Source organism: Bufo bufo, chromosome 2 (genome assembly GCF_905171765.1).
Source record: "Bufo bufo chromosome 2, aBufBuf1.1, whole genome shotgun sequence".
NCBI lineage: Eukaryota > Metazoa > Chordata > Amphibia > Anura > Bufonidae > Bufo > Bufo bufo.
In genome coordinates, this window is record NC_053390.1 from 692,104,480 (window position 1) to 692,119,847 (window position 15,368).

General features: G+C 42.5%; 1 protein-coding gene across 4 annotated transcripts in view; it reads left to right on the top strand.

The window, feature by feature from the left end:
- The window catches only part of WDR17 (WD repeat domain 17), a 202,594-nt gene that overhangs the window by 109,536 nt on the left and 77,690 nt on the right, over positions 1–15,368 (top strand). For all 4 annotated transcript variants that reach the window (XR_005776375.1, XM_040418688.1, XM_040418685.1 and 1 more), the window contains 4 exons: positions 798–981; positions 1,621–1,851; positions 5,935–6,186; positions 14,169–14,291. Coding sequence is in view for 3 of the 4 variants with exons in the window: in XM_040418688.1 (XP_040274622.1) it covers positions 798–981; positions 1,621–1,851; positions 5,935–6,186; positions 14,169–14,291 (790 nt within the window). In the remaining variant the exon portion in view is untranslated. The remainder of the gene's footprint in view (positions 1–797; positions 982–1,620; positions 1,852–5,934; positions 6,187–14,168; positions 14,292–15,368) is intronic.

Genomic DNA, 15,368 nt, shown 5'->3' on the forward strand with positions numbered 1-15,368 from the left:
TTCTGTGCGCGATGGATGGGGCTGCCAGTAATGTTTCCTAGCGCCTTTCCCTCTTGTTTGATTAAGGCCTCATGCACACGACCATTGTTGTGGTCTGCATCCGAGCCCTAGTTTTTGCGGCTCTGGTGCGGACCCATTCACTTCAGTGGGGCCGCAAAAGATGCGGACAGCACTCCGTGTGCTGTCTGCATCCGCTGCTCCGTCCTATGGCCCCTCAAAAAATATATAACTTGTCCTATTCTTGGCCGTTTTGCGGACAATAATAGGCATTTCTACAATGGGCCGCCTGTTCCGTTCGGCAAATTGCGGAAGGGACACGGGCGGCTTCCGTGTTTTGCGGATCCGCAATTTGCGGACCGCAAAAAACTGAACGGTCGTGTGCATGAGGCCTAACCCTGAGATTTCAAAGCTGGTAGAGCTGATGCAGGGGAATGCTACTGCGCCAAACAGAGTTCCCCTGACCCTTTTGGGGCACCTACCCTACATGGTGGTATGCTTACTTCAAAAGTGATTTCAGAGGTAACAGACTTCCTTTAATATGGGACTGCCTTTAAAGGGGTATTCCAGTTGTAGCAAGTTCTCCTATAGTATCTACAGGATAGAGGATAACTATAAGATAGGTGAGAGTCCTACTGCTGGGTCCCCCAGTGATTATGACAACAAGGCCCCCCAAAATAAACGAAGCTACAGGTCAAACATGCGCACTGTCAGTCTATTCATCTGTATGGTAGTTCTGGAAATAACCGACCGCTGTACTTGTCTATCTACTTGCTAACATTTTCATTTCTATTCTTCAGCTGGATCACCGATACAATGAATTCAAGCTTCGTGCAATCATGTCAGAACATAAAAAGACAATCACAGCCATCTCCTGGTGTCCTCACAACCCTGACATGTTTGCAAGTGCAAGTGCAGACAATTTAGTGATCATTTGGAATGTGGCTGAACAGAAAGTGGTTGCCAGGCTTGACAATACAAAAGGTAAGATAAGAAATACAAAGGGTATGGCCCAGTGGTGCAGCTGGCAGGCGGCCCCACAATTTTGTGAAATTGTGACTCTCTCTTAGACAAAATCAGTTTTAGCAGTAGTTTGTCTACTAGGCTTTCATTGGGTCGTGCAAGGTGTGAATGCAGCTTTTGCAGGCCATCTATATACAGTAAGGGCTCATGCAGATGGTTGTAGCCGTTTTTGCGGTCCAAAACATAGATACTGGCTTTGTGCATTCCGCATTTTGCAGAACAGAACATCCTGCCATCTATAGACCAGTCCTATCCTTGTCAATAAAACGGACAAGGATAGGTCATTTTTAATTTTTTTGCAAGTGCCGCGGAACGGACATGCGCCGTGGGTTGTCCGCATCTTTTGTGGCCCCTTTGAAGTGAATGGGTCCGCATCTGACCCGCAAAAAATGCTGATCGGATGTCGGTGGTCAGATGCGGACCTCCCATGCCCGTGTTGCGAACCGCCGATGGCGCTTCGCAATACGGGCAGCCTACAGTCGTGTGAATGGACCCTTATCGAAACTATATTCTACATGTATTATTTAATTGAATAGAACTGATTGCAGCTTTTATTGGTATAATATGGTCTGATATGTTGCTTTCCATTCACATATCTAGGAATGCCTGCTTCTCTGAGTTGGTGCTGGAATTCTGCGGATGCCGTGGCATTTGTATCGCACAGAGGTCCTCTGTACATCTGGACTGTTTCTGGACCTGACAGTGGTGTGGCTGTTCACAAGGAGGCACATAGCTTTCTCTCTGATATTTGTCTGTTTCGATGGCATCCAAGGAAAAAAGGAAAAGTTGTATTTGGGCACACAGACGGAAGCCTGTCTATCTTTCAGCCAGGTAAAATGTCAACAGCAAAAATAACCAAAGTAACTTCTGTAAATGCAACTTCCATAAGGCACTAAAGCAAGACGTTTAAACTTCCATCTGTTCTATATTCAGAGGTGTTCATGAAATAATGATCACTGTCTGTGGTGGCAGACAGGGTGACATGGACATATACTGTGGGTGAGATGGACTGCCATAGATAGCTCTCCGTGTACACTGACCCTTTATGCCTGTCCAGATGAGCTCCCTTCAACTAAAAATGACCCTGATATCAGTTCTGTGGGATCACTCTATAACATGGTTAATATCAGGTACTTAGGGTTGATTAGAGGGGATCAGAGTGTCAGGATCCTGACTAACGCATGAGGGGTCACAGGGCTAGTTCAGACAGTTTTTCTTTACCAAAGAACTGCAGCACCTTCACTAGCTCCTAGGTGTCCAGAAGCACCATTATGCAGGCACAAAGCTCCTTCATTCTCAAATTGAATGAGGTTCCAGATGTCAGAACCTCCCCAATCTAAAGGAACCACATCAATCCTAAGGCACCAATCCAGTTGTTTCTGAAATAGGAAAATAACAAAAAACTGGTCACATTTAAAACATGTTCAAAAAAATAAAACTAAGCAGTGAACCTTCAGATATGGGGACAGGTCACGTTTTCTCTTCTTCCCCCTCACCCCCTAAAAATGCTTGCCTGACTCCCGTAACCCTGCGATATTTTGGTCTTTTTTGCCAAACAACCTCTTAAAGGCTATGAACACCTTCAGAGGCAATTTTTATCAATGCAATTGATTCATTTTGGGCTAAAAATGATTTCTTTAATGTATTAAATGTTTTACAGTTTCTGTTTTACAGCCTTCACTTTCAGTGTATCTGCAGACTATCTTACTTGCTATTATAAACAAAATCACTCAGGAAGCAGCTCTCACCTCTCATAAACACTCATTTTAGCTAAATTCCTATGAAACTGGTAAAGTGCTTTTGTCTTGATATGTAAAGTGCAATGTGTTGTACATAGAATAGGACAATAGGGCGTCTCATATTCAGTTTTAATTTCGTAAAGCAGCTGGAAGTCTGTGGAAGCAAGAAGTGTTTATTAGTTTTAAAATATTGTAGGAAAGTTTCCATAGTGTAATCCCAAGTCTATAGCCTTACTTTGTGTCTATAGAGTTGCTATCTTACCTTTGCTAGGCCTCTAGAAGTATCAATCATTAAAATGTCCACTGTCTATTGATGATGAGATGACTGCTGGTCTTCTCCCAGTTTACACATCAAAACTGACTGTAAACAGGAATATATCAGTCAGTTGCTTCAGTCACTAGTGTGAAAACTAGATTGCTTTTTTACTGTGCATGTAAAAAAAAAAGTACCAAAAAAGTAAAAAAAAAAATAGCTTCATAATAAAATCCGTAATAATGTATTTCCCTTGGGAAACAACTGACATTAAGGGGTTATCCAGCCTTTACTGTCTTCAGGACAGGCCATCACTAGCTGATCGGTGGGAGTCCTACACCCAACACCCTCCTCAACCAGCTGTTTGGGTGTAGAACTGTCTCCAGAAGTCAGCTACACAGCTCCATCAGCTTTGTTATGGAGGGGGCTTGTTACCTCAGCACTGCGCCCATTGACTTCAATGAGAGCAGAGCTGTAGTTATGAGCCCCCTCCACTACAGGGTTGATGGTACTGTGTAGATCTGTCAACTGTGCCATACCTAAACAGCTGATTGGTGGGGATGCTGGGTATCAGACCCTCATCGATCAGCTAGTGATGGCTAGGGATGAGCGAACTGACTTCGGATGAAACATCCGAAGTCGATTCGCATAAAACTTTGTTTCAATACTGTACGGAGCGAGCGCTCCTTACAGTATTAGAATGTATTGGCTCCGATGAGCCAAAGTTATTACTTTGCGAAGTCTTTATTTATACTGTAAAAAAACATTTCCCGAACTCGGGTTCGGTTCCAAACCCGAGTTCGGGAAATGGTATTTTACAGTATAAATCAATTTTTGAAGTTATTATGCAAAGTCTTGCGAGACTTCGCGAAGTAATAACTTTAGCTCATCTGAGCCAATACATTCTAATACTGTACAGATCGCTCGCTCAGTACAGTATAGAAACTAAGTTTTATGTGAATCGACTTCGGATGTTTCATCCGAAGTCGATTTGCTTATCCCTATCCCTAGTGATGACCTATCCTGTGGCTAGACCATCACTTAGTAAAGGCTGGACAGCCCCTTTCATGAAGTGTTTTTAGTTTATGTGAAACCTATGAGAACAATTATCACTAATTTTATTATCACAATTTATCAGTAATGTAATAGGTGACTGCTTGTCATCCTTTGTTGTGTACATGATTTTTTAAAGTTTGTTACTGTATTTCAGATTTATACTAATGTACGTTTTCTATTGCCTTGTTTTATACAGTTCTATACATTGTTTACTGTGCAGAAACCTGCTTTTTCTGACTCAGACCAAAGCAATTGATAATGCTATAATTTAGTGCACTGTCACTGATACCTAATTAGCAGCTCCTCCTGGTAAAACACTGGTAATTGTAGTTGTTCAGCACTTTAATTATTGTTATTGCATTAACAGTACCGAGACTGGAAAGTGTATTAAAGCTGTAATTGGCAGATAAATGCCTTCAATAGACTTCCATTTACAGCTACTAAAAAAAACTAAAACATTAAAAAATATATAAGCCAGTAATCTTTTCCTATTCTGGATCACTCCATTTTTTAATGTGCCTACAACTTCATAATATCAGCCATTTATTTTCACAAGCACAATACGTCTCTACACATCACTGACCTTGACAGAACTGGGTCCTGTCCTGTAAGATCTGGAAAACGTTTCTGAAAGACTTCTTCAGGAAAACTTTTCTCTTTCTTACATGATGGAATCCATTCCAATCCTTGATTTTAAATGGCCACTGGCCTTTAAACAAACTTTGCATAAATCAGCAGTACAGATAAATATAAAAAACTTTCAAATGTATCTTTTCAGAGAATTTTTTTTCCTTCTCCCCCTCTTAACCCCTTCCCGACTGCCCTCTGGCTATAGACGTCCTATCTGCACATACCCTGTTCAGATAGCTTGTATGGTCAGGCAGTTTTTTATTCCCTGTACAGTGCTGGGATTAAAGCTCATGCAATCTAGCAGGAGCAGGTCGGGTCCTGGCTTTCAGACACAGCGGGGACCCTGAGAAGAAGACAGGAGCAGTTTTATTACCACTGCTGCCTTCTCCTGTGTCGGCAGCAGAGTGGTACCTGAGCACAGGGAGGAGAGCAGGAAGAGGCTGAGCCACTTCCACTGTTAGTCACGTGACTGCCGGGTGTCTCTGGGCAGGAGCAGAGCTGTAGGGTCTAAGGAGACCCTGATCAGCTCTGCCTGTGTGTAATGCCCCCACAAGGGGCTGTTTTTCCCTGTAACTGGGGCTCCTGTTGATGCCCCAGTTACAGTGGGGGAAAAAAGTCAGTGTCCTCTAGAGGTCTTTTAAATTATTTAAAATATAACTTAAAATAAAATAAATTAAACCTAAAAAAAAGGAAAAAAAAATTCTGAAAGAAAATTTTTGAGAGACAAGATGGGTTGTCAGCTCACTGATAGATCATGTTACATGATGGTCTTAGAAGTCTATGGAGAGAAGAGAGGTAAGGAGAAGTGAGCTGCTAGATGAAGAAAGAGTTTTTTTTTTTCCCTCTGATGAAGATATATTACATTTCTATATTCATCTGTACTGTAGATTTATGCAGTTTGTTGAAAAGTTAGTGACCATTTACACTAAGTACACTCCTCCTGCATAGAGCCATAATATGCCAAAGTGATACTTGCTTTACACAGTAAAATGACAAATGAATTTAGCAATTTCTGACACTGCCCATAAATGCAAACAGTGTCAGACTGTGTAGAAAAACACCCTAGCGGCATACATTTCCAGTAGGAATGACAGAAATAGCTCAATAAAAAGAAAAGATGCTCCAGAATGGTTAATTTATGGAGAAGAACCGTTTAATGCTTTTGAAATTAGACCGCAATTGCAATCACTTTTATAATAGCACTTCTAAGCGTCCTTGTTTTTGTCAATTTTCAAGGTTGTAAGAGTCAAAAACATGTTTTGAGACCTGAGTCTCTAGAGGGAACAGATGAAGAAGATCCAGTGACAGCGTTAGAATGGGACCCACTATCCACAGATTACCTGCTTGTTGCTAATCTACATAATGGGATCCGTTTGGTAGACTCTGAGTCTTTATCTTGCATCACGACTTTTAGTTTCCCCAGTGCAGCAGCGTCTGTTCAGTGTTTGGCTTGGGTTCCCACAGCTCCCGGCATGTTTATAACAGGAGGTACGTCTAACATTTTCTTACGTTCCAGTACTTTACATTAGGCACTGTGCACAGATTGGACCACATTCATAAAGTGTGTATCAGAAATACTGTAATTAAGCATGAGCAAATTTCTTAAAATTTTATACAATTTGGCCAAATCAGGTGAGCAATTATATTCCGAATAAATTCAACCCAAATTGAAAGTGCCCCATTTCCCTGGAAATCTCTCTCAATCTTCTTTTCTCTCTTTCTCTTTGATTAGTTAGAATCAAAAATGTTTAAATGTTTTAAAAAAAGTTCTGGTCAAATTTTAGAATCTATTCATTCATCTGTAGAAATAATATAAAATGGTTATGTATATCCCCTTAAGTTATACCAGGTGCATATAAAGGAACAAGTACCACCACCAATATGTGTAACTATAGGGTATGCAGAGGTTGCTATTGCACACAGGCTTTGCTGCTGCAGGGGGGCAGTTGAGGACTCCAGTATTTATATGTGGTGCATGAAAGTTGATACAGATTTTGGATAATTGAAAATCTGTTAAAAGTTTTGGTTTTTGCTACACACATATTACAATAACTAATTTTGATGAGTTTGAAATCACAGCATTTTGATCAGATTTTTAGGACCTATAGCTAATCATTCTTTAGGCATTTCTATGGTTGTCTGCACTTGCCTTCAAGCGCTTATCTGGGTTTTGGCATTGATGAGGTATTTATTGGGAACCAGCACAGCCACTACATAGTGGTCAGCATGGTGGCTTAATGGTGCCTTGCAGCCAGGCTCGGACTGGCCCACGGGAACAGGTGAATCCCCCGGTGGGCCCCTGACATAGGTGGGCTACCAGCACATCATCTCAACCAGCCTGCATGCATATAAAAAACTGGGTAGATTATTTAACAAACTATCCAATTTATTATTATACTGTAGATGCATCGGATAGCTGGAATTATTTCTTTCCCCAGGGACTCGCCTTCTTGAAGTTGTTTTAGAGACCCCCATGATCAGTCATCTTGAGGGTATTCTTGCTGTTTGTCACTCTGTGAGCAGGTAGTATCTGCATGTAGCTGTACAGTGGGCCCCCAGAATGAATTTACTGGTGGGCCCTAGGCACCGCAGTCTGACACTGCTTGCAGCACTGGGGTCCTGAGTTTGAGTCTGAGCAGGGACAACATCTGCATGGAGTTTGTATGTTCTCCCTGTGTTTGCATGGGTTTCTTCCAGGTACTCTAGGTTCCTGCCAAATTGGCTTCCTATGAAATTGACCCTAGTGTGTATTGGCAAAATTAGCTTCCTACCAAATTTGCATTGTATGTTGTAATCGAGCGCCTGCATGGCAGCCACACAACTAACCCTGCTCTTTGAGTCCCTGTGAGAAAAAGTGCATTATAAATGTTTGTCATAGTTTTCTGCTTCTGCTCCATCCACTCTGTTATTTCCGGCCTGGTGGCTCCTGAGAGCGGCTGATTTTTGGGAGCTGGGTGTCAGTTCCAAAAAGATCTGATATTGATGACCTATCATGAGGATAGGTTATCAATAGAACCCGGATAACCTCTTTAATCTCTTCCGGACATAGGGCGTACAGGTGGTATACCCCAGAGCGTTTTGAGCCCGTGAGTCCTGATTTTGTAGGCCAACCAGGAATCCAGATTTCCACAGTGGGCTTCACTGAATACGACTACTTTAGTCTTTTTTTCAGTGACCAGTTTGTAAATCTAATGGTGGAGCAAACAAACCTGTACGCCCAACAGTTTGTTGCTCAATACCCAGGCTCCTTTTTGGCTAGGCCCGGTGGCTGGACTCCGGTCAGTCCAGCCGAGATGAGGACATTTTGGGGCCTCATCCTGCATATGGGCCTAGTCAAGAAACCTAGTGTCAGGCATTACTGGAGTGGGGACGTCCTCTACCAGGCCCCACTTTACAGTACGGCCATGACACGCTCCCGGTTTGAGGCCATCCGGAAATGCCTGCTTTATGCAGATAATGCAGCATGTCCCCCCCAAGGTGATCCTGCCTATGACCGCCTGTACAAAATTAGGCTGGTAATCGATCACTTTGGTGCCAAATTTGTGCAGGCCTATGTACCTGGAAGGGAGGTCGCGGTTGATGAGTCTCTCATTGCTTTCAATGGGAGACTCATTTTCCGCCAGTATGTTCCCTCAAAGCGGGCGAGGTATGGCGTGAAGCTGTACAAACTTTGTGAGAGTACCTCAGGGTACACTTACAAGTTTCGTGTGTACGAGGGGCGAGATTCCCGTGATCAACCCCCAGAATGTCCCCCCACTCTAGGTGTAAGCAGGAAATTTGTGTGGGACCTTATGCACCCACTGCTAGATAAGGGTTACCACCTGTACGTGGATAACTTTTATACTAGTTTCCCCTTGTTCCAGTCCCTCGCCGCCAGATCCACGTCCGCTTGTGGGACCGTGCGGAAAAATCAACGCGGCCTCCCTACCCATCACCTCCAGGTACCTATCCCCAGGGGTGCGACCCGTGCCCTTACCAGTGGAAACCTGTTGCTGGTCAGATATAAGGACAAGAGGGATGTCCTTATACTGTTCACAATTCACGGTAACGGCATCACCCCTGTCCCTGTGCGAGGTACCGCGGCAACGGTCCTCAAGCCCGATTGTATCGTCGACTACAATCGGTATATGGGAGGAGTTGATCTCTCTGATCAAGTCCTCAAGCCATATAATGGCATGCGCAAAACCCAAGCATGGTACAAAAAAGTTACGGTCTACTTGGTACAGGTTGCCTTGTACAACTCTTTTGTGCTGCCCCGGAGCGCTGGCAACACAGGGAGATTCCTTCAGTTCTATGAGGCAGTCCTCAAGGCCCTGATCTTTTCTGACCGGGAGTACCACACTTCCATGGAGTACTAAATTTATATCCTAATTTAGCCACTGACAATCGGATAAAAAAACTATGGTTCTCAGACTTAAGACACTAAAACTAAAAAAAAATAATTAAAAAATATTATTTAGTAAAACTAAAATAAATAAAAAAGTAGACATATTAGGTATCGCCATGTCCATAAAAATCTTCTCTATAAAAATACACCATGACCTAACCCCTCAGACGAATAAATAAAACCGTCTTCTCATCCCGCAAAAAATGAGCCCCTACCTAAGATAATCGGCTAAAAAAAAAAAAAAAATGACTCTTAGACTATGGAGATACTAAAATGTTTTTTTTTTAGTTTATAAAAAGATAATATAGTGTAAAACATAAATAAATTTAAAAAACTAGACATATTAGGTATCGCCGCGTCCGTATGAATCTGCTCTATAAAAATACCCCATGACCTAAAATGGTGCAAAAAAAAGGTATTTTTTTGTCACCTTACATCACAAAAATTGTAATAGCAAGCGATCAAAAAGTCATATGCCCCCCAAAACAGTACCAATAAAACCGTCCTCTCATCCCTCAAAAAATGAGCCCCTACCTAAGATAATCGGCTAAAAACAAAAAAAAAATGACTCTTAGGCCTCATGCACACGACCGTATTTTTTCACGGTCCGCAAAACGGGGTTCCGTTGGTCCGTGATCCGTGACCGTTTTTTCGTCCGTGGGTCTTCCTTGATTTTTGGAGGATCCACGGACATGAATTACCGTGCGGAACCAAACGGATCCGTCCTGAATTACAATGCAAGTCAATGTGGACGGATCTGTTTGACGTTGACACAATATGGTGCAATTTCAAACGGATCCGTCCCCCATTGACTTTCAATGTAAAGTCAGGAGTTAATATACCATAGGATCGGAGTTTTCTCCAATCCAATGGTATATTTTAACTTGAAGCGTCCCCATCACCATGGTAACGCCTCTATGTTAGAATATACCATCGGATTTGAGTTACATCGTGAAACTCAGATCCGACAGTATATTCTAACACAGAGGCGTTCCCATAGTGATGGGGACGCTTCTAGTTAGAATATACTACGAACTGTATACATGACTGCCCCCTGCTGATCTTTTACAGGGGGCTGTGATCAGCACAATTAACCCTTCAGGTGCCGCACCTGAAGGGGTTAATTGTGCGTATCATAGCCCCCTGTAAGAGATCAGGGGCTGCCAGGCAGCAGGGGGCAGACCCCCCTCCCTCCCCAGTTTGAATATCATTGGTGGCCAGTGTGCGGCCCCATTCTATTGTAATATCATTGGTGGCCAGTGTGGGGCCTCCGTCGGCCCCCCCTCCCTCCCTTTATTGTAATATCATTGGTGGCCAGCGTGCGGCCCCCCCCCTCTATTGTAATATCATTGGTGGCCAGTGTGCGGCCTCCGTCGGCCCCCCCTCCCTCCCTTTATTGTAATATTATTGGTGGCCAGTGTGCGGCCTCCGTCGGCCCCCCTCCCTCCCTCCTGCAGTAGCGTCCTGGTTGCCATGGTTGCCTGGTTGCCCGATCATTGGTGGCAGCGGAGAGTTTCGATCGGAATCCCCGTTTACTCGCTGGGGCTCCGATCGGTAACCATGGCAACCAGGACGCTACTGCAGGCCTGGTTGCCATGGTTACTTAGCAATATTACAATATTAGAAGCATCATACTTACCTGCTGCGCTGTCTGTGACCGGCCGGGAGCTCCTCCTACTGGTAAGTGACAGGTCTGTGTGGCGCATTGCTTAATGATCTGTCACTTACCAGTAGGAGGAGCTCCCGGCCGGTCACAGACAGCGCAGCAGGTAAGTATGACACCAATGATCGGGGGGGGGGGGGGGGCCGCACACTGGCCACCAATGATATTAATACAATAGAGGGGGGGCGCACACTGGCCACCAATGATAATACAATAGAGGGAGGGAGGGGGGAGGCCGCACACTGTGCCACCAATGAAAATAATACAATAGAGGGAGGGAGGGGGGCGGGGGGGGCCACACACTGTGCCACCAATGAAAATAATACAATAGAGGGAGGGGGGGCGGGCCGCACTGGCCACCAATGAAATTAATACTGGGGAGGGAGGGGGGTCTGCCCCCTGCTGCCTGGCAGCCCCTGATCTCTTATAGGCGGCTATGATATGCACAATTAACCCCTTCAGGTGCAGCACCTGAGGGGTTAATTGTGCGGATCACAGCCCCCTGTAAGAGATCGGGTGCTGCCAGGCAGCAGGGGGCAGTCATGTACACAGTTCTCAGTATATTCTAACTAGAAGCGTCCCCATCACGATGGGAACGCCTCTGTGTTAGAATATACTGTCGGATTTGAGTTTTCACGAAGTGAAAACTCAGCTCTGAAAAAGCTTTCATACAGACGGATCTTCAGATCCGTCTGTATGAAAGTAACCTACGGCCACGGATCACGGACGCGGATGCCAATCTTGTGTGCATCCGTGTTCTTTCACGGACCCATTGACTTAAATGGGTCCGTGAACCGTTGTCCGTCAAGAAAATAGGACAGGTCATATTTTTTTGACGGACAGGAAACACGGATCACGGATGCGGCTGCAAAATGGTGCATTTTCCGAAAAAAAAAACGGAAAACGGCACAACGGCCACGGATGCATACAACGGTCGTGTGCATGAGGCCTTAGACTATGGAGATACTAAAATGTTTTGTTTTTTTTATAAAAAGATAATATAGTGTAAAACATAAATAAATAAATAAAGTAGACATATCAGGTATCGCTGAGTCCGTAAGAATCTGCTCTATAAAAATACCCCATGACCTAACCCCTCAGATGAACACGGTCAAAAAAATTAAATAAGAACGGTGCCAAAACAGCAATTTTTGGGCAAATTTTTAATTTTAATCTGTTTTTTTCCAGTAACAAAACAAGGGTTAACAGCCAAACAAAACTTAATATTTATTACCCTGATTCTGCAGTTTACAGAAACACCCCACATGTGATCGTAAACTGCTGTATGACCAAACGGCAGTATGGTTTCTTGGAAGGCAGATTTTGATGGCCTTTTTTTTTTTAGCACCATGTCCCATTTGAAGCCCCCCTGATGCACCCTTAGAGTAGAAACTCCATAAAAGCGACCCCATCTAAGAAACACCACCCCTCAATGTATTCAAAACTGATTTTACTAACTTTATTAACCCTTTAGGTGTTCCTCAACAGTTTATGGCAAATGGAGATGAAATTTCAGAATTTCTATTTTTGGTAACCTTGCCTCACAAAAATGTAATATAGATAAACCAAAAATCATATGTACCCTAAAAATAGTCCCAACAAAACTGCCACCTTATCCCGTAGTTTCTAAAATGGGGTCACTTTTAAGGAGTTTCTACTCTAGGGGTGCATCAGGGGGGCTTCAAATGGGACATGGTGTAAATAAACCAGTCCAGCAAAATCTGCCTTCCAAAAACCACACGGCGCACCTTTCCCTCTTCGCCCTACCGTGTGCCCGTACAGTAGTTTACGGCCACATATGGGGTGTTTCTGCAAAACTACAGAATCGGGGCAATGAATATAGCATTTTGTTTGGCTGTTAACCCTTGCTTTGTTACTGTAAAAAAATTATTAAAATGAAATTTGAGAATTAAACTTTTTGGGCAAATTTTCCATCTCCATTTGCCAATAACTCTTGTGCAACACCTAAAGGGTTAACAAAGTTTGTAAAATCAGTTTTGAATACCTTGAGGGGTGTAGTTTCTTAGATGGAGTCACTTTTAAGGAGTTTCTACTCTAGGGGTGCTTCAGAGGGGCTTCAAATGGGACATGGTGTAAATAAACTAGTCCAGCAAAATCTGCCTTCCAAAAACCATACGGCGCACCTTTCCCTCTACGCCATACTGTGTGCCCGTACAGTAGTTTACGGCCACATATGGGGTGTTTCTGCAAACTACAGAATCGGGGCAATAAATATAGCATTTTGTTTGGCTGTTAACCCTTGCTTTGTTACTGGAAAAAATGGATTAAAATGGAAAATTTGCCAAAACATTTAAATTCTCAAATTTTATCTCCATTTGCCAATAACTCTTGTGCAACACCTAAAGGGTTAACAAAGTTGGTAAAATCAGTTTTGAATACCTTGAGGGGTGTAGTTTCTAGAATGGGGTCATTTTGAGTGGTTTCTATTATGTAAGCCTCACAAAGTGATTTCAAACCTGAACTGGTCCCTAAAAATTGTGTTTTTGAAAATTTCAGAAAAATTTCAAGATTTGCTTCTAAACTTCTAAGCCTTGTAACGTCCCCAAAAACTAAAATGTCATTCATAAAATGATCCAAACATGAAGTAGACATATGGGGAATGTAAAGTAATAACTGTTTTTGGAGGTATTACTATGTATTATAAAAGTAGTTGGTAAATCTTGTATTTTTTTATAAATAAAAAATATATTTTTTTACTTCATTTTACCAGTGTCATGAAGTTCAATATGTGACGAAAAAACAATGGCCTGGATAAGTCAAAGCGTTTTAAAGTTATCACCACTTAAAGTGACACTGGTCAGATTTGCAAAAAATGGCCTGGTCCTTAAGGTGAAATATGGCTGTGTCCTTAAGGAGTTAAATGAAGCATAAGATGTATTTGAGCTATATTAATTGTAGTGCAGTTACAATTCCTGTGAAGAGACGTATTCATAAACTATAGAAAACATTTAATGAGGGCACGTGGAGTGGGAAATAGAAATGTAACAATCTGCTTGGTAATATAATCTGTAAAAGAGTGAAGAATAAAAAAGTTAGAGAATATATATAAGGACCCCATAACAAACTCCTAATAGGGCTTCTTATCTGGTGTTGGTTCATACCACAACACTGTCCCATCGCTGCATACCACCTGGCCCTTTTTGTCTCTCCCTGTTTCCCATCCATTGTGTGGACAGTATAGTCAGTGTCGGACTGAAGTGTCTTTTGCCCAACAGTAAAGTCATTGTGCTGCTGATGCTGCCTTAATAATGGTACTTGCGGGTTTCCTTTTTTTAAAACCAATGTTACCATTTTTAGCATTTTCTTATAGAATTATATAAAAAATATTAATTATTTGCCAGAGAGGCACATTTCATAAATTGAATGGCTTGAAGTATAAGAGTGTTCCAATGTGCTCAGATTCCCAGGTTGGTGTCTTACGGGTATGGAATGTCTCAAAGACAACTCCTATAGATAATTTTAAATTGAAGAAAACCGGCTTCCATGCATTACATGTCCTTAACTCCACTCCGAAGAAAAAAAGTGAGTACAAAAAGAAACTCTGAGAATGCCTAGAATATTTATCATTGAATGCATTGTGTTATTAAAGAGATGTGAAATAAGAGCAGACATACCGGTAATATAGAAACAGATTCATGTATTACCAGAAATGTATCATACTGTAAGCCACAGCTTTTAGCCTAATGGTGGCCATACACATTAGCCTAAAGTTGATCAAAACGGACAATTTCATCCAAAACAATTGTTCACGGGGTGAAATTGAATAGCTAATGATCGTTTTAGTAGACCAATGACAGACCATTATTGTCTGGAAAGACTTCTGCTGCATTTGACATTTTCATCTGATAGTCGGGCGAACAAAAGATCTTTCTTTGAATGTATGTTCCCAGCATGATTTTTCATTGAACATGTGTGGCCAGTCTGAACAACTGTAAAGCCCCTATTACACCACAAGAAAATTGGACAAATTATTGGGAACAAGCGGCTCGTATAATCGAGCAGTCGATCAGCACATAATAGAGCAAATATATGTTCATCAGGATGAAAGATGCCCGATTCTGTTCTATTCATTATTGGCAGCACAGCCCTGATTACACAGGAAGATGTGCTGCCGAAAATGAATAGAACAGAATGAGGGAGAAAGGAATCACTCCTCCCGCATTCAGTTTGCATCGCCCTGTGTAATTAGGGTGTCGATCGATGTGTTTCCCAAAAATCATGTGTGTAACACCATCCTAATGGCCAGTATGGACAAAAATGTGTATGTGATACGGATGTTCACAAGATGATTATTTGTTCAACCATCAACCAACCTCTATCTAATGTGTATGAACACTTTAAAGGGAACCTGTCATCAACTTTATGCTGTCCATACTAACGGCAGAATAAAGTAGAGACAGGTGAGTTGATTTCAGCGGTCTGTCATTTATAAGTTAACAGTAAGTGGTTGCCGAGAACCAACATCCCAATCATTACAGACTGGGCCTGGAAAAGAGTCACGGCCACCTGAGAAGAGTCCTGGTTATTCATGAATTCCTGCTCTCCTGCCCACCTGCTGATGACTGACAGTCTTCTACCTAGTTTTCTCCCTTTCTCTCT